Consider the following 26,551-nt stretch of genomic DNA (forward strand, 5'->3'; position numbering starts at 1 on the left):
CCTAAAATAAACACTTTCTAAACTGCATATCAGAAAATCAGATTTTCTTGCAAGTCTTCTTACCAGGTAAACAGAATAAAAATAATATAAAATATTATAGGTATATTATATGTATTAAATTAATGTTTTATGTAAAATAGTTAAATATGTGCCACCTTCAACATTCACATAGTTTGAAGTAGCAGTTTGAAAACAGGAAAATAAGGTACATCAGGTTCATGTTACTACTTCAACACAAGATATTCCTCACATTGAAAATATTATTACTAAAAAATAATAAAGGTGATAAAAATGAAATAGTTGTGAAAGCCTCAGATAAAAGTGTCTTTCAACTCTTTAAAAATTAAATGTTTTGCTGCTAGCAAATTTTAAAATGTAGTTATTCTTTCTAGCACACAATTAAGAATATTTCTAATTGCCACCTCAACCTTACAATAATGTTACTAAAAACTGGCCTCTAAAATTAATTGTTTCCATTTTAAAATAATTATGTCTTGAAGTACTCTTCCATTATGCTTTAAAAAAATCAATACATATCACTTTGGAATTTGTAAGATGCCTGGCTTTAATCCAGGGACCAATAAATGACAATGTGGGTTACCTGGTTTAAACTGATTAAGAAATATGCTCTTTTGAAGATTCAGTTTACTTTCTGTCTTTGCAAAATTCAGACCTCTAACTTTCCCATGGTGATTCAGTATGAAAAGAAATTATCTGAATATTAAATGATTTAATAACAGCTAAATAAACTTTTTTTGTGGCTCATGTTTCCTTCATTTCATATAGTAAACAAGCCTGCAGATAAACCAATTATGTTAATCATTTTTCCACATATAATTAACATGTTTTCATAATGTAATTGTTCAGTTTTATTTAGCACATGTTTTCCTTCAGTAACAGCTTTTTAAACAGTAAGGAAAAAAAAAATCAGAAATCTCCAGCCATGTGGTATTATCGGATACACAGTAAATACCAGAACTGAATTATGACTTAGGATTTTTTAAATCCCTTGTCAATGTCATGTAAAGGAAATTAAAATGCAGACAATAGAGCAACACAAAGGCATTTTACTTGCATATCAGAAATGCCAGAATAAGGATATCATTCATAATGTACTTACAAACTGTTTATGCATCTAACAGTTCTACTTGTGGTAAAATATATTCCAGAAGTGTGCAATGACTACAGAATGAGTATAACAAACAAAATGGGCAAGTTACTGGAATTAACTACCAAAGGGAAGAAACAAAACAAAACAAAACAAAACAAAAAAGCACAACTCCACTTGCATGTGATATAAAGCAGATACAGTAACGCAAGAGCCTGGATCTTAGACAAAAGTATTACTGAGCCATATGTAAGGAAGGAAAGGAAAATTGATTGCTTCAAAATCTGATTTTGTGAAAATGTTGTTTTCAAATACCAAGGTACTTAGGTACATGCTGACAGTTGATGTTACTCACTAATTTAGCCGTAGGCACCCACTTGTGCCAATGTTAAAAAGTCAGTTTTACACAACATGTTCATAAGAGAAAGGTAAGCTCCTTAAGAAAGTGTATGTGAAACACAGGACTATTTTTCATCATTGCACAGGTAGTCCAAGTCACAAGTCAGGCATCTAAATGACATCCTAGTACTGGATAGGACTAATTGATTACGTCACACTTAGTGAAAGAACTGAAAGAGGGAGACTTGCTGATACCACAGACACTTCACCTTTTGCAACTGTATGAGAAAAATAAGGCTAAGCAAAAACACAGCATTATTATCTGAGGTCCTCTGAGCTGATTCTTCATTGAGGGCAATAATAAAGTTTTTACCTATTTTCTATCAGCATCTGAAAAAAGATTGTCTTTTCCTTTGTCTAAAATATTGACATAGAAAGTTAGGTGAGGATATTTTATTATCTTTTACTACCATACATACCAGCTAGATGTTTTTCCATGGTCTGAAGTTCTTTTGCTGCTAAGGAGTCCTTTAAGAGTTTCTGTCTTGGAGAACCTCCAGGTCTCACACCCATGGCATCCAGGGTCCAAACTGGCTGAGACTTACATAGATAAAAATACATTGGAATATTTTTAATGTACTTTCATATTTATATGCAAAACAATTTTAAAAAAGGGGATGAGACCTCATTTAGAATAGTGAATCTGGTGGGGTACACTGTGCAGAATTAATATATAATGTTCATATGCAAAAAGTACAAAATATAATTTCTTACCTTAAATAACATAAATAGTAGGCATTGCATAAAATCAACAGTTCTAAAGTAATTCAAATATATACACGTACACAAGCTCTTGTTCCACACTGAGACAACTTAACAAGGCAAATTCTTCAATGGTTTACATTCTGTGCAATTCCAGTTACTCATTGGAGGTTGCACTTACTTTAAATTACCACAACATTTGGCACAGTATCTCTGCAAAGCAGCACTTCTGGGAACATCACAGAATTTCCTAATCAAAATTGTCAGTGCTATTTTATCACTGCAAGAAGTACTCCTTTCAGGAACAGCAACTAAATCATTAAGGCAACGTAGCCATTTGGAACAGATGCTGGCAAACATACCGCCTACACAATCATTTCGCTATTGAATGCTGTGGTACTCAAAAGTTACCTGCATTTTCTGGAACCCATTCAGTAATTTCAATAAATGGTTTTAAAATATAATGCTATGAGGTAAACTCAGTAAGTTTTTATATGCTTCCTTGAAATACGCTAGAAGTATATGATGGAATGCTTAAGACTTGGTTATAAAAACAGCGAACAAAAACATTAATTAAAGCATTCTTAACAGCCTATCTGAAATAAATTTTACTTTATTATTTCAGCAAAACATTTCATCTGCAGTGTAGGGGGGTTCTTGCTTTCTCTGGTTTCCCAAAGAAATAAAGCTTATGCAGTGGTCTCATCATCATTTACCTCTTACTAATTTCTTAATCTTCCAGTAAATGTCAAACAAATTTAGAGAGGGGCCAGGGTTTCAAAGGCATTAAGCTAATGTAATCACAGGGAGAATGATTAAGCAGAGGAGGGAGACCCAAACTGGTGACCCCATTTAGGGAAGGCACACAGAGCTCTGCTGCTGCAGTCCGCCGGGCTGTACCGAAGTCACCAGCAGATGAGTGGGATCCTGCAAAGCTGCAGCACGTGGCGGTGCTCTCCTGGCCGGGCTCTGACAGCATACAAGGGGTATACTATGGTTCAAAGGATGAACACAAAATCAAAAGTTTGCTATCCTCTTTGCCCACAATTTGCTTTAACTGCAAACATTGTAGCTGCCTTGTGTTTTGTTTTTTGTTGTTGATGATGTTTGTTTTTTTTTAATTAAGCATAATTCAACAGAAGTAAACTATTATATGGCATATAATTTATAAATATAATCTTTTAAAATATTTTCTAATAAACAGTGTATTGTACTCCACTGATGACCGTGAAGAATGTCTTTTGTTAATTTGTTAACACAGATTTATATTCATAAAGCAACATCTATAATGTGAAGTTCCACATCCATACTTAAAAAAACCACTATTCATATTTTCTTGCATATGAAATAGGTCATACTGCATGTAATCCTACCCTTAGTAATTCACAACATTCTTAAAACACAATTGACATTTTTTGATTTGCCAATTGATTTTTTTTTTTTTTTTACAGAAGTTCTACTCTGGTTAAATTTACCCATATTTAATCTCAGGTAAATATACAGCTGAATAAAACATAAATTACTCGGAAGTAGAAGTAATCCTGCAAACACATTTATTTCAGACATATCGCTATACTTTATTCACCCATTTCCCCAAGAGATTTTGAGAATTTTCCACTTCAGTCCAAACTGTGAATTCTCCATCCAAATCATAACCTGGCTTGCTGATGTCACCTGTATTAACTTACTCACATCTCTTTGTTTCTAACAGATATTAGTTGCTCCGTATCTACCTCTAGATAGAATAGTAACTTATTGTATGAGTGATTCCCTTGAAATGAAAGGAAAAAAAATAAGAGATGGGAATGAGTAATAGGCCCTCTAACAAAAATTTAATATTCTGATTTTTAACCTATTTTTTTCATCCTCTGATCCTCAGATTTTTATGGGGGAAAGAGGCCATTTTTATACAAATTCAACAGCGTATCTTTTCTTAATGGGGAAAAAAACATCAGGGCATCAATGACTATAGGGTAAAAATCCCCAAGGTTATAAGGGTGAACTCTTTCTATACAGTTTCATGCAAAGACATAACTCTGATGAAATAAAGAATAAAAACTCGTCTGTGGGCTATGGTAATACTTGAAGACCAAATTGTTTGTCTATTATTCTCAACTCTATTGAAGTTTATCATAAACAAATAATTATGGATTTTCTCTAACTCTCTAACATCCAAACACATAGATTTACAAATGTTAGCCTGCTGAGAGGGTTTCACCCTCCATCTTCTATTTTCTGTATATAAAATGGAGAAATCTTTCACTTCAACAAATGTCTATTGTTTCTTCTTACGTTCCACCTTTTCCTCTGTCATACTTATTTCCTTTATGTACGGCAATAATGTAAGACATACCATCTAAGGTGACTATCTGAGTGAAAGCATCTCAGCCTACTGCCCATAATAGAAACTAAAATAAATGGAGAAAAATGATTTTTAATGGTAATCATCACATTAAAAAAATAAAAAAGAATAATATTTAAATTAAATCATGTTCAGTTTGGAGAATCCAAATCACACAGACAGAATCACAGTCACAGAATCATTAAGGTTGAAAAAGACCTCCAAGATCATCTAGTCCAACCATCCCCTTACCATCAATATCACCCACTAAACCATCATCAAACATCAGCAATATCTTTGTATGCTTCTATTCGGATTTTAAAATCTTGTATAAGTTCATTTAAGACACAAAGATATGCCTATGTATAAGCACATACAGGCACACCAAGTCAGTACACGCATATATTCTAATAATGCTTGTGTCTGCCTTCATCATGTTCACACACAACTACAAGAACAAACAGAATTTGTGTTCAGTTCTGGATGTAACACAGATGTATACATTCTTTCTGAGAATAAGTATTAATATTGTGTATGATTTAAAAGTAGTACATTCACATATTTTCAGTTTCTACCATTGCATATTGTTATATGTTCAAACTCCCTTTCAGATAAAGAGTTTCAACACCCTGTGAGGTAATTTTTGAACAATTATTTTCCCCAAATACTGTATCTAGTTATAACAATTTTTGTTATAACAAAATATGTTATTATATTATATATTATATAATGTTGTATATCTTCTTATAACTAGGTAAACTGTGCATATTTTTTTTGTAGTACGTACTACCATAAACTGACAGCATTTTGTCACAGAATAGCATTTCAAAAGACCAAAATAATATTCTAATAGTAGTGATACATGAGATATTTAATAGTAGCAATTTAATTTAATGGTAAATGATGTGCTTATAATACTGCCTTACAATTAAACACTCAATAGAAAATAACAATGATTTGGAAAATCTGAAAAACAAATGAACAAAACCAATTAGAGTTTATTATGACATTAAAACTGCAGTGTAATGAGTTTTTTGCTCCTTCACTGATGCTAGATATTTCAGGGCTATAAGTAACAATATTTCATTCTTTTTGTAGGCAGGCTCAAGTAATGTTTTATATATATATATATATATGTATATATATATACTTAACATAAAAAATATCTTTTAATATTTTGAGACTATGAGTTCATTTAAGTGCATAATACATAAACACAGACAAGATTCCTCTGTTCCTTCAGCAATTTATGCAACAGACTTATTCCTAAACAATAAGTACAAGCTGAAAGCAAGGGATGTTAATAAGGAAGTTCGGAAAGCATGTCAGTTCAAATGCTTTAGCAAGAAGAAATGAATTCACACAGCTAGAGCAGAATTCAGTGTTACCGTTTCTCTCCACTGGATGAATGGCAGCAGTTCAGATATCTCATTTAGGAGAGATTCAGACTTGCAAGCCATTTATTTAAACCTTCTTATTCCACTTTACTGAAAAGTGTCCTTTGTCTACTGGCCAGGTACAGCAGAGATAAAACAATCATGTGGGTTACCTCAGACTTTAATGATAATGACAGTAGACTGAAAGTGGTTGAAAAATTTAGTATGTATGCATAAAGTATACGTATACAAGAAGTCCTTTTCAATGCCTTCAGTATCTTCCAAACTGCAATTGACCTTGATTGTTCATTAAGCTTTGTAAATATTAGCACAAAATTTATAAATGGCCTATCATATTAACAAGATTTTAAATCTAAATATGAGGATGTTCCTGAAAGACATCCTTGCCTTTTTAACTTGTAGAAACAGCTCTGGGCCCTGTTCATGTCACCTTCAAACTCTGAAGGTAAGGTAATGTCTCTTTGCACCAGAAATATGTTCAAAACCCTTGGGATACATTTGTCAACTTTTAAGGTCAACTGTGCATCAATTTCTTAATTGGTTTCTTTACATAACATCATTATTTCTTCACAAACAATATACTCATTAGTGCATTCTTTACTTAGATTACTTAGCCAAATTACTCCTAAAACATAAATTACAAAAGATAAAGCCGAAGGCAATGTCTCTCATCACTGGTTCCCTGAACTTCTGGAAAACACTGTAGCTTACTGGGAAAGTCATGGTGGTACACAAATACTATTAAGGATGTCATAAGAATAAGAAAGTTTTTCAAGATCATTATAAGTACTTCAATCTGCAGCCCAATGTCATTTTGATGGCATACATCATATAGCTTTTATCCCTAGAAAAAAAAAGTGCAGATGTGAATGTCTTGATCTTACCCTTGAGCTGAAACGACATGGGCTGGCCTGTAATACCCACAGATGCCCTGGCAGTTCTGCAGAGGTGCAACATTTCAGAATATCTGAGGCCAAGAGGAAGGCCTCCAAACTACCTACAACATCATCTGGAAATTAAATGCCTGTTAGAAAACAAACTACCCCTTCCTGCTGACCATAAAAAGTATTATGAAACAATGCAATGCTACTTTTCTATGTCATTTGGGCCTACTTCAAATTAAAACGCCCAGGTACTCAACAGGCACGACCATGTACAAACATACATTCTCTTTTTCAGGTGCAGGGAGAGTCCCCACCTCAGAAGAGACAGTGCTTCTGCATTTTTAAAGATTACCTTTTAATGATGAATTGCATATTCACACCAAAAATATAGATAACCACAATAAAAAGGAGGTGAAATCTAATTCAATCCTGAGCTCCTCACAAGTTGTATATATATCTTACATATTTTGATTGAACTTTTATTCTATATAAAACTATATATTCTGCACAGTTTTGCTAATCAAGTGCAAATTTTATTGGTAACTTCAGGAGATAATATTGTAAGAAAGACCACCACACTTAGTTTTCTTGTATAATCCACTATTTCTTTGTTTAATGGCTTGAATGGCTTAAACAGAAATATTTGACAGAGATTCCTCCCAGTGCAAAAAATTCCACTTATTCAACAATTTGTTTGCAAATGTCCTTTCCATCTGACCAAGAAGCTGGCAAGGGCAATTGTTATTCAAGCAGCTGAACTTTTATGCAATATTTTGTTTGAAGGTTAATCACACAACATTCATAATTTTGTAAGAGTTCACCAAATTTTAAATCTTTCAGCTACTACAGTCTGTTCGAGCACTTAAGGTGAGCTTGTCAACATGATTTTTTAGGTACTGTAAAAATAATAAACCTCCTTAGAGCTCATATGCAATATTGGCAGCCACCTCTAATCCCCATCTCCCACATTAGGGCCTGTTCTACTTGAAATGCCGTGTAATTGAAATTATAAGCTTTCTGCTTCCCATGGCAGCCAGCCAGAATATTTTACACTAAACTTTACCCTAGAAAAATGGTAGTTTGGGTTAACTTACACATAGGTTTTCTGTTTACAGGCAAGAGAGAAGGAGGAAATACATAGGCACCTGGTAATAACATTTGTTTCAGTTTTTGAAATATAACTACAATAATTATTTTCTAAGTTTCAGTCCTGTTTTACTTACTGTTATTTGGACTAATAATTTTGAATTTGTCACACCAAAGATACCAAAGTTTTAGACAGGTAAAAACAGGGCATTCGTAGATTTTTAATGTATTTTTTTTTAAGTTCAGAAAATTCTTTCATTTTAAAATTACATGCTAGAAGATTAAATATTTTAAATTATGAGCATTTTCAGTCCAGAACACATTTGCCATTCTGTCTACAGCAAGAAAGATCTCATTGAAGTGCCAACCACAACCCCATGCAATGCCTGCCAGTGGGGCTAATGGAACTGAACCTGTGAGGGGCCAGGGCTTTCCGTCAGCTGTCCTTACAGCCAAGGGCTGAAGTCTCCGCAGGGACACTAGGCAGCCATGCCATGTGTCACAGGGCTTGGGCCAGCACCTGGGGAGCTAGGTTTTGCAATAACCAAAATGATGTCAGCAAATAGAATATGAGCAGGTGAGAAGTGAGAAAGAATACTGATAAGAATACCTGAGTACTTCAGGTGCACTCCAAATCAAAAGAGAATATTTTAAGTAAGAAATTATTGCTTTGCAACTGTACATTCAAAATGCCATATCCATTTTATGAAATTTGTTTCATATAGATTACTTCTAGACCAAAGAATTTCAAGGCATTTAATTTAAAATACGTTGAATTTCCACATATTTACAAAAGTGAACTTAGATTTGAAAAAAAAAAAAAAAAGTATGCAAATATACTAATTCTGGATGTATAGTATATAAATATGACCTTTATAATTCATGCTACCTCAGAATCACACCGCTGTTGTGCCAGAAGTCATGGGAACCTTAAAATACTTATTTTAATGGCTAACCTTCTAATTGCTAAACAGTGACCCCAATCCAGCAAATAATATTTAGTTAAATACAGAAGCTTAGGTGATCTAAAATTGTTGGTTATAGTCAAACTTATACAAATATTGTTACTTCCCAGTATTGTTCCCAGAGAAAATGAGGGAAAGCCTAAGAAAGTTTCTATCAATTACAATTAAAATTACACATCACTGGAATATAGCTGTATTCAACATGTATCAATACCATGAATTAAAAGTTTATTTTTTCCTTGTGCATGAAGCCTCAAATCATTTCACAAGCTGAATTCCCATTAAGGAATTTCTGTATTTATCAAAGAAAATCCTGTGTATATTCCATCTGGGAAAGCAATAGAGAAGTTCCAAAGGAGTAGAGAAAACAAGACAGAATATATTTAAATCAGAACACCTCTATAAAACAATGTATTAGAGTGTTTTTCCCACAGCAATAAAAAGCAAAAACCCAACGCATTCTCATGCAAAAATGCCTTTTGCAGTTGAACAACTTTTCTTCTCCCCACCCCCCCACCCCTCTTTCTGTTGTACTTGGGTTGGTTTGCCTTACATGGATAATTTGCAAAGAAAAATACACCTTTTCATGTGTGTATGACAGGCAAGATGAGTGAATGCAAAGATTCACATGAATAAAAACAGTAAGTATGAGTCCTGTTACATTCAGTTGGCAAAAGAAGCAGCTCAGAGTGAAGGCAAAGGCTACTTGGTGTGAATTGCCCACTGCATCTGTCCTGCTTCTTTCTGTTAGTTACTGTAAATATAGTTGCTTCCCCAGATACCTTACTTTTCCATTACTGTCAGAATTCCAGATGACCTAACTTTTCCCTAGTGTTTCCGTTCAGTGTTTTCTTGAAGATTTCTAGCCAAATATTTATAAAACTTGTTTACACAAATGTAAAGTAGAATAAGACTCAAAAAACCCACTGCAAAAAATCTCAAAAAAAACTTTGCATCTTGCCTAACACTTTTTGTTAAACTAAATATTTGTCAAAAAAAAAAAAAAAAAAAAAAAGAGAGAGTCCTTCAGTAAACCACAATCTCTAAGGACATTCTGAATGCTTGCTTCCACTTTGTGTCCTTGCAAAACCCTTGGGAAGAGTGCTGATTCCTGTAAATACTTCAAACTGATTTTCAAATATCAACTCTCTTTGAGAAAAATAAAGCTTAGCAAAAGATTCTGTTAAAAAGACTAAAGAGAAAAGGTCTAATTACAAAAATTTCCAGCCTCCAGACATGTAATACCAAAAATATACAACATTACAAGAAAATCATAATGTAATCATAGTATAAATTACACTGAGCAATGTTATAGGCATAGACGTTGCGTATCTCTTCTTATTATTGGCATCGAGGCTGCATTAGCCTTCACATGATCTTATGTGTGGACTTGTATACTGAACATGAAAAATATAACCCGTATAGCTCTTTTCTGAAGACTTTCTAAAAATACTCTTCCATAATTCTTGCGGCTTTATCCCACAATTTTTCTCAAAACACTTCTCTGAAGGTCAAGGCACGTTTAAAGATTAGTCAAGGATACATGAGTAGAGAGAAATTTACGATAATTACCAGTTTAACTAGCAACAGACTCATATTACCCTAGTGGGACACAGTACCAGTATTAAATATGGAATATCTTCACCTAGATCAGGAATTTTTAGAGGTAATATGCACATTTGAGTGAATGTCATGAACCAATTTGTTCAATTTATGAGAAGTGTCCGATCAACACCATATTTATTCTACTTCTGCCTTACCTTGTAACTCATATCTCATATAATATCTGAAAATCATGTATACTCATGAAAATGTATTTTGGTATTAATTCTGAGGCCCTCTTCAGGCATAATTCTTATTCTTTTAAAGAATTTGTGAGAATTCATTGCATGAATGTAATCTTCATAGCTTCCCTAAGGGGAACCTCAGTTCAATCTCTATATTTTGTACGTGAAGATTGTCACAGAATAAGTCTCACTGGAAGTTATTAGGGGACCACGGAACAAAATTTTATTCCTTCAGAGCCCTAAAATGCAACAGTAGTTGGATCTTTTTTTTTTTTTTTTTGAGAAGATATAGGTACAGGCAAACACAGTGTTTGACAGCTTAATCTTATTTTGCATAACAGTCATTTTAAAGAGAGAAAATTACATAATCAGCTAATCACACTGATAATCAGTATGATTTAAGCTAATCACAATAGCTTAAAGATCCAAAACACAAAAGCCAAAAGCAGATGAACTAAGAGTTACTGGCTTATGGGTCCTTAGTAACTGAGACAAAGGAATTTTTCCAAGAGCTCAGGAAAGGGAAGCTAGTTGCCCTTGCCCTCAGGAAGAGGTTGGGTAGGCAGAGCAATAGTTGCAACTTCTGGTCTTGACTTCTTTTTGCAGCACAGGCAGTTAACAGCAGTCACCTGTGTGGCTTTCAGGGATTCAGTCCAGTCAACTTCACTGCCTCTGGCAGTCTACTACTTTAGGCAACTTTATCACAGAATGGCCAAGGTTGGAAGGGACCTCTGAAGATCACCTAGTCCAACCCCCCTGCCGAGCAGAATCACCTAGAGCAAATTGCACAGGATGGCATCCAGGCAGGCTTTGAATATCACCAGAGAAGGAGACTCCACAGCCTCTCTGGGCAACCTGTCCCAGTGCTCTCTTGCCCTCACAGTACAGAAGTGCTCCCTCATATTCATCCGGAACCTCCTGTGCTTCAGTTTGTGCTCGTTGCCTCTCATTCTGTTGCTGGGCACAACTGAAGAGACCAGCTCCATCCTCTTGACACCCTCCCCTCAGATATTTATACACACTGATGAGGCCTCCCCTCAGCCTTCTCTTTTCAAGGATAAACAGGCCCAGATCTCTCAGCCTGTCTTCGTATGACAGGTGCTCAGTCCTCTAATCGTTTTAGTAGCCCTCCTCTGGTCTTGCTCTGGTAGTTCTATGTCCCTCTTCTACTGGGGAGCCCAGTACAAGTATGTACACCTAGATCTAGCATTAAATGAGAGATGTCTGTTTATAAGCATGTGTACACACAGCATATGTCTAAAAATACTCAGCTGAAGGGTGTATATTTCTGCAGCAAGATTTTGCTAAGAATTATAATGATCTTTTATTTTCCTTATTATTTTTTTTTTTATTTTTCCATGTAATTCGATTTATCTGTTCCTTTTTTCCTATGCTACATGTCTGTGGAACTGAAAAATCAAAGCTGGTAGCCATGGGTCCAAACCAATAAGAACATCATGTGTAAAAACATAAGAAAGTGCTGCAAAATTTATTATACCTCTCTGTTCACTGCTGTGAAAAGAAGCAGAAAGGAGGCTTGAGTGAGAAGCTGAAAACAATGGCTACTGAAGTTCTGCTCCTCATTCCCTTTGCCCAATATCCACAAATGCTCTGTGAGCTTCTGGCAGTCCATGTTCTCAAAGATCTTTAGGAATTAAACAGGAACTCCCTGTCTGCCAACTACTTTGATAACTCTGATTTGAAATATATTAAGTGTTTTATAGATTTTTGATTGTTTAGTATTTTTAGCTTTACTAGCAGTTAGCTGTCTGAAAGACTGCAGGATCAGTCTGCAGTGTCATTTTCCCTTTTTCTTTAATACCGCCCAAAAAATACTTAAAAAAACTTAGCCAACAAATACTCAGACTTTAGTCTCACTTATCTTACCAATATTAAAGTGTGCTAAAAACAGAATTGCTATGAGTGAACAGAAATTAATGTTTCCTCTTATATCTGTCTGAAAGTTTGTAAAAACAAATAACTACTGTCTTTTCAAGTAATTTGCCTGAGGGAAAAAAAAAAAAAAGCAAGTCCTTCTTTAACTTTATTCAAATTTCTGATGCAATACAACTAGCTCTGAAGTTCTTATTATATAAATTTTCAAAAATTGTTAAATTTTAAAATAAGAGAACTGATGAAAATATCACCACACATAATATTGCGTTATTCTTAAAAAGCCATAGTTTAAACAGACATATCTTGCTTATCAGTTTCCAAGTAAACATTACCAAAAAGCTGAATTATAGTTAAGATATTATGTCAAATTTCATAAGAAAATTTAAAATTTAAATTATTTTGTAATATTGCATATTATAAAACTCTTAAAATGGATATTTAACCATTAAAGAAATATTTAAGGATGTACAGACACGGTATATAATGACTGAGCTTTCAATGGAAGCTATACATGTAAGGCCAATAACGTATGTGTTCACATGGGATGATAATAATAGATTTCTAAATATCACCCTTCCTGGAATAAAAAAAATTAAAACTGCCATAGAACTGAATATTCAGAAGGGATAGACAAATTAAGTTTTCCTTGTTTAGGATGACATTGCTGGCAAGCACAACTTTTATCTTTACGTACAGTCTAATTTTTATCAAACTATTTTTAAAATTTACAGGATTTCCCATATGGGAAGATACTTACAGATCCTGCCACTTGAGAGGCACTCTTGAATTCGTCAATATCTTCCATAAGTGTTTCAACCCCAGGTACTTGAGCTGTTCCAAAGAGGTAGAAGAAACATAAATCACACTAAATAATTGTTAGTCACTTTGAAAATAAAATACGTATAAATTAACTGCTGGGAAGGCACATGTAGCTACCATACAAGTACTACTTTTCAGTTAACACTTCATTGGATTTTAATTTATGGCTAATTTTAATTTATAAGCTTAATAAAATGAGAAACAGTATCTCTAACATGAACAGAGTGACAAGCAAGCTTCCTTCCACTGCCAGATGTTTTGTAGGTTATTATTTTTCTATTAAAACTAAAAACTGTTTGTCCTTTGCACAATGGAGTAGCGGATCTTCAGTTTTAATAAAATCTATTAAAACAAATGTAATTAATTCAGTTAAACAAGTTAGGATATAGTTAAAATGTTTGAAATAAGAAGTTTCAGTCATTTTAGGCAATGTTTAAAAGCCATGCAGGCTATAATTTTTACCCATACTGTCACATTTGTTAAACAACAAAATTTGCTGAGCAATCTAGAATGTTTCTTTGTCACATATGTAATGACTTAAAAGACAGTTTATTTAGCTAGAATCATAGAATATCCTGAGTTGGAAGGAACCCACAAGGATCATCGAGTCCAACTCTGGCTCCACACAGGACCACACAAAAACCAGACCATGTGTCTGAGAGCATTGTCCAAATGCTTCTTGAACTTTGGCAGGCTCGGTGCCATAACCACTGCCCCAGGGAGCCTGTTCCAGTGCCCCAGCTCCCTCTTGGTAAAGAACCTTTTCCTAATATCCAGCCTGAACCTCCCCTACCTATGTCAGAGAAAGCAATATCCAAGTAACATGCTATGCAGTTTCACTGTTTGCCTGTCAGTCCACTAGGCAATTTGATGCTGTTCATAAACCATCTAAAAACCAAGATGCCCTGATCTTTTCTAAGTTCTGCTGTTATTCAGAGGACACTTAGTAAGGATGTTCTTCTGTTTCCAAAGTGCCCTATTATTATAAAAACTGAACTGTACTGAAATACAGCAACTGTTGTTACCACATTCATTGCAAATGCAAATGAAAGTGGAGGAAGAAGAGGTGATAATGATGCAGTGTTGACAAGTGGTCAGAGAACTATTCAGGATTTTAGAGATGATGCTACATTTTTGCCACTGCTGTGTCTGGTTCACAACTGTAATTCCCGAATACTTTCATCCTTTTTAATTTTTTACCCTAGTCATGCAGTTCATTCTGGAATAGAACTGTACGTGTTAATTACAATCCTATTTCTATTGAACATCCCCAATTTCAAACTTTTCCCCCACATCCAAATGCCTGTTTTGAACTTTAAACTTTATTGTCACTTTAAAGGAAAGATGAACTTTGAAGCTACATATCCTAGTATTTTTACATGTATCAGGTAGAAATGGGAGCTGGTTAACTACAAACAATATAAACCAGTGACTCTTGTTTGATAGGGAATTAAGTATGATGTGAAATTTGCTTAGCAAAATTTATTTAGCAAACTAAATATTATGTATCACAGCATAATCTGTAGATCTAATAACAGAATAGAATAGGAAATATCACATGCATACCATGGCATAGCACAATATAACCCATCAGTTTCAGTCCAAATATATTGTTCGAGGAAGAGCCACAAAACAAACAAGTCTTTGCCCACACCTCAGAAATATGTAGTGTTGCATACTGCACTGAAGAGTAGCTCAGGTTGCAAACAGCTTTTTTCAGATATGCTGGGCAGTTTTAAAAGTTTAAAGGTTTATACTTTACATTCACCCAACATTCAGAGTTTACTCCCTAATGAGGTATTGTATTTTAAACCTTCTACAAGAATGCACTGACTGCAAAGATCTTATTTGCAATTTCTTTTCTGCCTCACATCATGGCTCTCACTCAAAGGGCACTGTACTTGCCAGCAAAAGAGACTGAAACAAGTGAAACAAGATCCTACAGTACTTATAGGCAACTGGGGTTAAATGAACACATGCTTTTACTGATACTATCTCTTTATATCTAAGTTCAAAAAAATACACATGTATATGACCTGTACACTCCCCCCACACTGAGAAGAATATAGAGCCTGACAGACACAAACTTTTACTGGATCAGTCCTGTTGCAGTGTCTGTCTTTTGAAACCTCAGCCCTATCTGTACAGAACAAGAGGAGGACTTGCTGGAGGACTGATCCATGAGACTGGACTGATACTGTTATCTACACGGGAAGTTTACAGTGCAGTCACAGAAGTTGCTTCTACTAATCAAAATCAGGAACCTAGCTATTAAATTCTTCCCTTAGTTATTTCCTGTGAAATGGTCCAATGGGAAAGAGAAACAGTTTTGATGGGTATCATTACACAGTAAAAAGAAACTGCAGTGTTAGAGCATCTTGTGCTGTCCGATCTCAAGACCTGACTCCTGTCTCTCATTTTTACTGCTTAGATCAGACACAACTCTGCACAATTCAGCAGGACTGCACTAGAGGGAAATCAGTGCAGTGGTTAATTAGAGTCAGGTCCAGATTGTCTGTTGAGTCAGTATTGTGCCTGGTGCTGCAGATGATCTTCTTACATAGTCTATTGCATTGACCTTATTAGGTGGAATTGCTTTAGTAAGGCTTATTTATAAGGGCTGTTAGATCAGATGTGCAGCCAATTACTTCTGAACCTGGTTCATCTGAAATCCACAAGAGAGATGCTCCAGATCGAACAGCTTAACAATTTCTCACTAACCCAGAAAGAGATCATTAAAGAAAACTGCCTCAACTTTGCTGTGCATTAGCACCTTGCTTGCATAATCCTGAAAGAATGGTTTACATCAGCACTTTGCAATTTATAGTTTTCTCTCAGTGAGGTCATTGGTATTGATAAGCAAGAGTAGAAAATAAACTCTAATAAACCTGGGAACCAAAACCTGTTAATTATTTTTTTATGATATAATACATTCTAAGAGGACATGACTAAAATTTAAAGTGCAACTTGATGCTTTGGTTATTTAGGGTTTTCTAACAGTATCTTTAAAAGTCTCTTTTATCATCTTCTTCACATACATAATATTTATTGGAAATAAATATTAAATACACAGAAAACAAGTAGTGTGCTGCATTTATAGGAAAGATGGATAGAATGGGCAGCTGCCTGAGTTTTGCACCTGCTTGTATCCTGTGCCTACTTGTAAAACACAGATGTGTTTTTGTTTGTTTTAATCAAAAGTTATTACTAGCCAACATCTTTGGAAAAAATATTCTTTGAAAGGCTGAACATTTCTGAGAGAGCCTCTTGACAGAAATTTGGTAGTACCTTACTGTTGACCTCAGTCTTTCTGCCCTAGAAGCTGTGCTATTTTCTAGCTATATAGCTAATGGGTTCATGTATATTCACAGACGTGAAACACACGTGGTTATAATAACACGAATCTTGTTGCCTCATCTATCTTTTTTTTAGGGACAATGTTCTCCCTCTTTACTATTGCCATACTGACTACAGAGTACCCAGAGACATATTAAGTGGCCCAAGATATATGGCTATAGCACTACCATGGTCCGCACTATGCAACCATGAAATATTCATTTTCATTGTTAGATAGCATCCAGCATCTTCTGACAGTTTCACCTTCCTTCATCCTGGTGCCTTCGCCACCTAGCAACAGGCTACGATTTTACTGACTTTCTGCTCCCAGTAAACATAAATAAGCCTACAGTTTCAGGGAGTGATGGCAGATTAGGTATATTTCTGCTACAAGAACAAGGGTACACAGGAAGAGAAGAGGATGGCAGAGACCTGTTCAAAACTAATTGTTTCATATTCAATTCTGCATATCCCATAATCTATCCCAAACAAGCCAGCACCGTTTCCCTTTCTTGGGATTACTCTCATAACATAAGAATTTTGCTTTCCTCTCAAAGGGCTTCAGTGCAGTCACCAATCTGACTCTTTCTTGCTGGTAATATTCATCAAACTTGTAAGAACATGATATTTTGAGATTTTTAGTCCCCTTATATATATATACATATATATATATTATATATAAAGTGATCTATGACAGAGGACAGGAAAAACAAATGGCATAACTGCATTAAGCCTTTAATCTTTAAAGACACGCTAGTTACTAATGTTGACATATGTTGCTTTAGAAATGTGGTAAATGAACAAAAGGTCAGGTTGATGTCTTACCTAATAGCATTAAATAGCAGACATTTAGTAGGACAATTAAAAATAATAAAAAAAAATTAGTTATGATTTGTTTTGCATTAATTAATCAACATGGCTAACATGTCTGCAGCTACTGAAGACTAAACTGTAAATCAAATCTTCCAGTTAATGGACTCATCTGGTTCTGCCCAGAAGTACGGGAATTGACTGAAAGATTTATCTTTGCAGAATCTCTGTCCAAACATCTATTCCCTTCTGTCTCCATTTCCAGTGACAAGATAAAGTTAATCTTCATCAACTTAATCTTTTATAAGAAAGCAGGGCATTCTCTGGCAAGATAGCCCTTAGGAAGTGCTTTTTTCCATTAGATTTCAGGTGTTCTGTTCAACAACCAGAGCAGAAACTGAAACAGGGCTGTGTCCTGACTGCAAATTACCACAACATGTACTTATGTTGATATAAGGAGAAAAATTGTTCTTCAGAGTTTTTGTATAAACTCCTTTATATTGAATTTTTAATTGTCAGTGGTGCTCAGAGAGACCAGAGAAGCATTTCTGATACTTAGTTTAAAAGCGGAGGAGAAATTATTTATTTTTCCTTTATATTATTTGAATCCTGTGGCTGCATTTGTACTATTAAATTAAATATTCCAAAGACCATTCTTCATCATAGAGGCCAGATGGCAAGGAACAGCCCATGTTTATGTTATTAAGCTATGCTACATCCAAAATACTGTGCTAACATACAAAGTGTCTGCTAAGGATGAGTACTGACCCCAAATATGCCTTGTTTTGTGGTGCTAATTGGCCACAGCCAAGAACATGTCATGGACTCTTCTAACAGATTTAAATGTAAATGATTGAGTTTATGTGCCCAAGAACACCCTCTGGAAATGTTTAATCTTCTTTTACAGACATAAAATTTGCTCTTAAATTCAAGATAGTAGGGTGTTTTTTTTTGATGGGCACCAAATATTTATATAACTTACCATCAGAGTCTGGCATTGCTGGCTCAGATGTTTGAGATACCATGGAGACATCTTCTGGCCTTTCTGCCATACTATCTCCTTGCAATCTAAATTGTGGAAAAACAGAACAAAAACATATGCAATCACATTCCATAGATAAGACACATAAGAATGTTAACTGACTACATATCTCTAAACACCACTGACCTAATTAAAAGAGTGGCTTTGCTGAGAAGTCAGCATCCACGGTCCAATGATATCATTCCAGATTGTTTAATAACCAAAACCGACCTCTACAAAACAGTCAACTAAATCCTACCTTGTGTATTTATACAAGACTCATTTTAACAACAGTAGATTTTCAGTGGTATCACATGTATATGAAACTCTGCGAGCATCCTTCACTACATTCAAAAATATTTTAACTGGACAGGATTGTACTGAGTGTCTGTGTCGATGAGTTGGCAGCAGGGTGGCTGCAGGGTTGGCCTCAGTGAGAAGACACCAGGGGCTGCTCCGTGCAGGACACAGATGGTTCTAGCTGGCTCCAGTGGACCCACCACAGGACAAAGCTAAGCCTGAAAGCCAAGACAGTGGCACCTCTGAGAAAATGCATTTAAGAAAGAGGAAGATATGCAAGACAGGTAGAGGAGGAGGGAAGGAGTGGGAAAGAGCAGCAGGAACATCACAGTTAGAGAAGGAGGTGCTCCATACACTGGAGCAGATATTTCCCCACAGCTTGGTGAGAAGACCATGCCAGAGCCAGCATCCATTGCAGACCTTGGAGGACCTACGTGGGAGCAGGTGGATATTTCCTGAAGGAATCATGGACCATGGAGAGCCACAGTGAAGCAGCACAGAGGAACAGTTATAGATTGAACACAACCCCCATTTCCCCTGCACTGCTGGTGGATGGGAGTAGAGGAGTCTGGAATGAAGAAGTGAAGTTGAACCTGGGAAAAGGGGGAGGAAAGGGGTGATTGTAATATTAGTACTCTTGTTTCTCTTTAGCTGAGTCCATTTCAGTTGGCAATAAATTCAATTAATTTTCCCCAGGTTAAGTTTGTTTTGCCCATGACAGTAACTGGTAAGCAATCTCCTTGTCTTAATCTCAGCTCACAAGCTTTTTCACGAGAATGTCTGCCTCTTTCCTGCTGAAGACAATGAGTGAACAAGCAGCTGAGTGGGATTTTGGCTCTTAGCCAAAGTTAACCCACTACAAGTAAATACACACAAGAGTATTTCCTCCCTTTTAAAAGAAAAATCCAGTCTTTATTGAAGGTATCATCTTCATGCTTTCCTCCTGCATTGGCTGACTGCAGTGCCTTGGCAGTAATTTACAAAAATAGGCCTTGTATCTGTTGTTTTTCAAATGAGTATCCCAAGAGTCCCACCATCCTTCTTCAGGTTTCTATGAATCCTGAATACAGATTTTACTCTGAAGAGATGGTCTGTAGTGCTTAACACAATATAACTGCCATTTACATAAAATTTATTTTAAGTTGAATTTATTCAGACATGAAAAGAATAAGAAAAATGCAAGCCAATTTTGCAGAGCCCAGGAATTATAAGAATGCACTGAAGTAAAACCTTGGGGAAAGAAATAACTCATCTATTAAAAGAAGTTCCTTTCACTCTGTATTCTCACTCTCTGCATCTGCTTTACATGAGTCTTTGAATTAACCTTTGAAACCAAGCAGAATCTCCATATTTGCCCTATCTGAATTTCACATTTTATGACTTGCACATTTATCTAACATATCTTCTAAATTTTTTTTCTCCCCAATAATTTATTTATTTCCTTTTAGGACAGAAAGCTCAGTATAAATTCATAATGACTCTTACCATAGAACTCAAAACTTCTTAAGGCAACAAAAAGGTAAAACTTAGAAGTTGTAAACACAATTTTGAAAATGAATTCTATGAAAACTATTCTATGAATATTTCTATATAATATTCTATGAATTCTTCTGGTTTGTAATGCTCTACTTGCCAATTCTTTAAAAATCCAACTTATAAAGCAGGCTCTTCTAAAGACAACAGTAAAACAGAAACAAGTAGGTATGCACTATTACCATAAAGATATTCAAACAGGGAGAAAAACTCCAAATGAAATAACCATGTAAGGGAGGAAGACCTCAAAAATCACATCATTTGCATTTGCATTAAAACTGACCTGTCCTCCTGCATTACATACAGACATATATATACTGCAAGCATATATTCAAGTGTATAAGGATATATATGGAATCGTAGGAAACAGAAGCAATGCACACTTGCCCGCAACAATTCTGATAATTTATCTGTGCTAAATTAAAAGGAAAATTAATCCAACCTTCTCTGCTTATATTGCACTCCTAAAAAAATATCTCTAGAAGTAGGTAGGAGCTGCTTCTTTTATCCCTTTAGAATTCTACAGATTTTGTAACTCATTCCCATTATGAGATTTCATAAATCCACCCCCCCCCCCCAAGAAACCAGACATGAACGATTTAAATGATTCTCATTTTATTCATGAAATTACATACAATTAAGTGGATCCTTTGCCTCATGACAACTTTGAAAAACTCAGATCACCTTCCTTTTACTTTCTAAAATCCAATAGTAAGTTCTTTTAATAGTGTAATACATGCTACTTAGTTATGCCAAAAGCATTACACATGGAGCTACCTACATAATTTGAATTCTGGCTATAAAGAAGTAGACACTGGAAAGGGTCCCTGTGGGAGGAAGATTTGATCTCGGCAATATGCAAATCTTTGAAATGACATCTAATTTCTCTAACACAGTTCACTATTCACACTAATATGCTCACTCAGATATATTTCCTAGTGATCTTGTTTTCTAATCCAACTGATTTTACTTAAGCAGAATATATGGTGAAACATATCACTACTATCTGAAAGCTAGTCCTTCTCAGAACTTGTATTTGACAAGAAATAAAAGCTGACAGTATCCAAAGTCCAGATGAGTTTATTGTTGCTCCTTATTGTAATCAGCTGCATGGCATGTCATTATACATCCCCATTCTTTTTATGTGACAGAATTTGTGGTCTTGTTTTCATATCTCTCTGATACCCATCAATATCCAATGTACATGAGACATTAAAAGTACAGCTTCTTGACATTATGGTAATTGCTGCTTTAGAAAGATGTGAGATGACTAGTTAGATTGATGATCCCACTTAGAAGCTGAAAAGAAAGAGACAAGATGACACAACAAAACAATTCCTTATTTGAATCCAAAATCTATCTAACAGCATTCTAAAATTACTAATTATAATATAATTACTAATTATAATTAAAATTACTAATTATAATTATAATTAAGTATGGGATTAGTGGAGATGGAAGGAGAGGATAATACTAGAGAAGCTGTGATTTCTCCACTTGTACCTTCCCTAAAACTATGCAGTAGTCCTCAATCAGCTGCAGTTTCCAGACAATAGGGCATTGGAACTAAACTATCATTTGGCGAGAAAACTAAGAGAAAACAGTCAAGGAAGCTGAATTTTTTTTTTCCTCCATGACTTAAAGTTGGCGTGCATTTTCAAATTTGAAGTTTGTGCATTTATGCCTAAGAAAACTGCTTTTTAACAGGTAAAGTCTCTCTTGAAGAGCAGCTATAGGTATGTCTATATTTGAGTGTGCACATACATATAGATGCAAGATGAATTCCTCTAGTGCACTAAATTGCTAATGTCAGCATATACTATGATTGTCCTCTATATCGACACTGTTGTCATGTGATATTCTTAAAATTAGTAGTAAAAGAAACCAAAGTAAACTTCTTGTTTTGGCAGGATGCTACAACACAAAAATATTCACCAGTAATCACCATTCTTGCAATATTAACGGATGAGAAAAAAGAAAATTACTTCCAAGATCAGATTCATAGAAATAATTGAAACCACTTAACAACAAGCATAGGTACTTTCTGACATCAGGGTATAATAAGAAGGAATAAAAAATCCTGAACACAAAATAGAAATGTTTCTGATACATGAATATTGAGATATATGCTCTTTAATATTTGCTGTTTTGTGTAAACTACCAATTAAAAATATGTACATTATAAATTGCGTTGTGCTAGTTTATGGTAGAGGTTGTCCTCTGGGAACTTTCCTGTGTTAAATTGAATACTAAACAGTATTCACCCTCAAAGGAGGGTGGTGGCTTGATCACAGTCAGAAGAATTGAGGTTATATTTATATTAATACTATTCTGACAAACTGAGGTGCCAAAAAGAGAGAGAAAGAAGAAGAAGTAGAAGAACAAGAAAAGAAAATGAAACAAAAGCAGGGTGAGCATTTTTGGACAAGCTCTTATATAATACCCAAACAAACAACTACAAGCAAGCATTTTGAAATCACGCTGTACATGCTGGCCTTCAGATTCTGGTAAATGATTATGGGACTTTTTCTGTTTTAAAATACCAAACTAGAGATGAACTAATCGGCTCCAATTCTGATGTTCCCTAGAGGTGAACAACAGAAACTCTGAAATTCCACTTCAGAAGAAATCCTGAAAACCTGCTATTTCTAGACAATACAAATGTTTCTTCTGGCTTTTTTAGTAATAAAGAAAAGTTCCTTGAGGGGTTCTAAGACAGTAAAGGGCACTCTCCAAGGAGGAAGTGAGAAAGTACATGCCTGAGAACTGCAGCTCTAGCCATTCTCTCTGTTCGGCCCTGTGTCAGCTAAATTTTGTTGAACCTGGATAATTTCTGTAAAATATTCTGGTTTCTATGAATCATTATTTCCTAACGAACACACATTTCATTGGAAAATTCCTGATCTGTTTTGCTGAGGTTTCAGCTGACAATGTTTAGAAAAACATTGTGAGAAGTAGGGGAAAGTTCAGCAAAAAATCTTACAGCAAAAAGAACAGCAAAGTTGTTTTCACATTCACCCAAGATCAGTGTACATTTTTAAGGCTACAATCACAAAGAAAAGTTTTCAGTTCTGAAAAAAACAGATGTAGTGTCACATTTGCATTGGACTCTAAACTAAAGAGATTTTGTTTTGTTGAATCATTAATTTTCCTTAAATTACTTCAAAAAGATAGGATAACTATCTTGTTGAAAAAAAAATAATCCTAATACTTCAGCATTTTAAGTTAATTTTTTTTAGGAAGTAGTTATTAATTTGGCTCAATAAATAAATAAATAAATACACATTTTGTAAGATTAAAGAATATCCCAAACTTATTCACAGAAGGAAGATGATGGTTTTTTTTGGTAACCAAAGCAAATCTCAGTCAAGCTGAGGACTTTTTGGTTTTTATTTTCTTCAGATCATCTACTTCCTTTCTGTAATTTTAAACACCACATTTTCATCTGACATCTCTCTTTGATAACACCGTAATACTAAATTATAATTTCCATAAAGCAAATATATATTCATAACTTCAGGGACATTAATAGCAACAGTGATCAGACAAGCAAAGTCTTGAAAGCCCCCGCATGCTTTTAGGTTACATCAAATGTTTTCTCGCACCTTTCCCTAGCAACCTCAACACCACACCAGTAACAATACTTCATAATCATCTGTCCTGACTTGCCTATAATATAGTTAGCTTTTTTCATTCTTTGTTCCCAAACATACTGATCCAAATTCTGATCTCATGTACCCTGACTTACTGTCTCTACAAGTTCCGCACTCAGTTATACTGGTGTAAAATCCAATGCTTCACCAGCACCTAAATATAATGCCAGGAATTTCTGACCAATTCCATTTGTTCTACTAATGTATTTTACAAAAATAAAAATGTTAAAACTGTGCCAGCAAAATTCTTAGTTTATCAACAGGTAATGATTAAAAAAATAATAATAAATGCCAGTTCTCCAGTATAGACTGTACCAGTTAATATAATGACAATATTCTATTAAATAAATATTATTAAGCAATATACAGGCAAAGTACTCTTCTGCTAGTAAAACTCTCCATTAGTTTTAACTACATACTCTAGCTTCCTAATGAAGATTAGGTTTTGAAAGAAGTTAATACAAATTTCAAGTCAAGAGACTATGGAAGAAAAATGTCCTAGATCTATGGGGGAAATAACAGAGGATTGTGAATTCAGTGAGTAATGAGAGTGGCTGGCACTTCTCAAGCTTCAAATAACAATGGGAAAGCTCTGCAACATGTCACCTTGTTGTATTAAAAAATCAGTGTCATAGCTTCTGTTTTCAGCATAGACCAAAATACAGGAAGCATCAGCCTTGAAGAGAAATGAATCATGAGGACTATTGGATTATCCTGCAGAACATTTTCCAGGAAAGCAAACATTTCCAAAATTAAGTTCTAAGAGCACATGAATAAATACAGGTATTTAGCAAAATTTCTGAATAAAATGTAGGAAAATAAACTTAGTAACAAATTCAGCATGTTCTCCAACTGAGATTTGTAATTCCTTTAAATGCATTTTAAATGGGTGGTGTAAAGCTCACAGGCAGGAGTCTGTTGTTACTACCACCAGTTCTGTTTTTTGTCAGATATATAGCATTCAGATTTTTTGATCTAAGGTACCTAAAGCCTTTAGCCTTACATAAAATAACTCAATTTCCATTGATACTAAAAGGATCAAAATCTGTTTCTTACTTTTGCACTCAAGGACACTATTTCTTAGTGGTTGCACACTGAAACACAGCAAATTATTTGCAAATCTGTAGAAGCTGCAGTTAAAAATGGATTCTGGTTGTAGTCCATTCTCTTTCTGCAAATTAAAAGCATTATTTTCCAGTCACTCTTCAAAGATTTCTGTGGAAAGTTGCCATATCAATACATAATTCATATCCATAATATTTTCAGCTGGTAAAACTAGAATATTCACTTGCTGAGCAAATTTATACATTGATACAGCCCGCAAAATAATCTTTTCTGTGTGCTGTTTGCCTTTTCAAAATGCCTGAATGCAGGTCTTTGTGCATTTAAATAAGTACACTCTGCAGCTATTTCTGAAGAGAACCCAAAGTGGAAATATATTTCCCAGAGTAAGGAATCCATAAAGAGACTGAATTATCTAATCCTTTTACAAGATGGGGAATTAAGCCATTCTTACGGCAATCTTTTATCTGCTGCTGGCTTCAAACCATTATCTCACAGGAGAAAAATTACAGTCTTTGTCAGTCCTTTCAGACTTAACACTCTTTCTTCCCCTGTGAACCATTTTTTCCAGGACTTGTGAAAGAGTTGTATGTGTGTGCGTGTGCATGTGTGTCTTTAAGAGCTATATTAAACTGTTATCCAGAGCCTCAAATTATGACCAACAAGCTTCCCTAAGCTCATGAGCTGCTGGTTTCCTCCCTATATTGTTCTCATCCAGAAGCAACTGCTATCGCTGATATACATCACAGTGTAGAACCAAACAGAAAGAATCTATAACCATCACAATAAACAATTAGCTTGCAAGGCATACATCAAAGAGGGTGAGGGAAAAGGAGGGAAAGCCTTGGGCTTTTTAAGTTATTGCAGCGGGGCTAAGTGTGTTTTGTCAGTGAAAAGAAAAAGAGTTCTACAAATGAAGGACAGGACGATATGGATGTCACCCTCTATTAACAGACAGTACAACAATTTTCAGAACTAGACAAACAGAAAGTAATCTTAATTTCATTTTCAAATATGCTCCTACTGCTTACACTACTGCAGATCAAGACTAGTACATTCAAAAGAACTAAAAAGTCCTTTAAGTCTACTTTCCTTAGGATTATTTAACAGCATTTTTAAAAATGTTTACAAGTTTACCAACCCTGTCATTCTAGTTCTATCTTTCACAAGCAGCCTGATATTAAGAAAAAAAAAAAAGTCAATATAACTACAGCTGATCAATAGTTCTTAGAAAAGATGTGACACATCATTAATTCACAGAATCTTATACTGTATTTTGCCTACAGAACCAAAACCAGATACTATTCCCTATCAGTGAAGTTACAGTTACAGTAGGGCTATCTTCGGGTTAACCCCTTGCACTAAATGCCACATTGACAAAAGAAATTCTATCATAGGAACAATGCATTAGTATGTATGTACAAGATGTAATTTCCACGTAAATCTTATGCA

General features: G+C 34.9%; 1 protein-coding gene across 8 annotated transcripts in view; it reads right to left on the reverse strand.

Annotated features, from left to right (window-relative positions):
- LOC310895626 (uncharacterized protein C8orf34 homolog) overlaps window positions 1–26,551 on the reverse strand; it is a 237,785-nt gene that overhangs the window by 85,889 nt on the left and 125,345 nt on the right. For all 8 annotated transcript variants that reach the window (XR_014580803.1, XM_083827128.1, XM_083827124.1 and 5 more), the window contains 3 exons: window positions 18,513–18,598; window positions 13,323–13,396; window positions 1,927–2,047 (listed from right to left, as the gene is read on the reverse strand). Coding sequence is in view for 7 of the 8 variants with exons in the window: in XM_083827128.1 (XP_083683254.1) it covers window positions 1,927–2,047; window positions 13,323–13,396; window positions 18,513–18,598 (281 nt within the window). In the remaining variant the exon portion in view is untranslated. The remainder of the gene's footprint in view (window positions 1–1,926; window positions 2,048–13,322; window positions 13,397–18,512; window positions 18,599–26,551) is intronic.

Source organism: Anser anser (genome assembly GCF_964211835.1).
Source record: "Anser anser genome assembly, chromosome: 2".
NCBI classification, from domain to species: Eukaryota; Metazoa; Chordata; class Aves; order Anseriformes; family Anatidae; genus Anser; species Anser anser.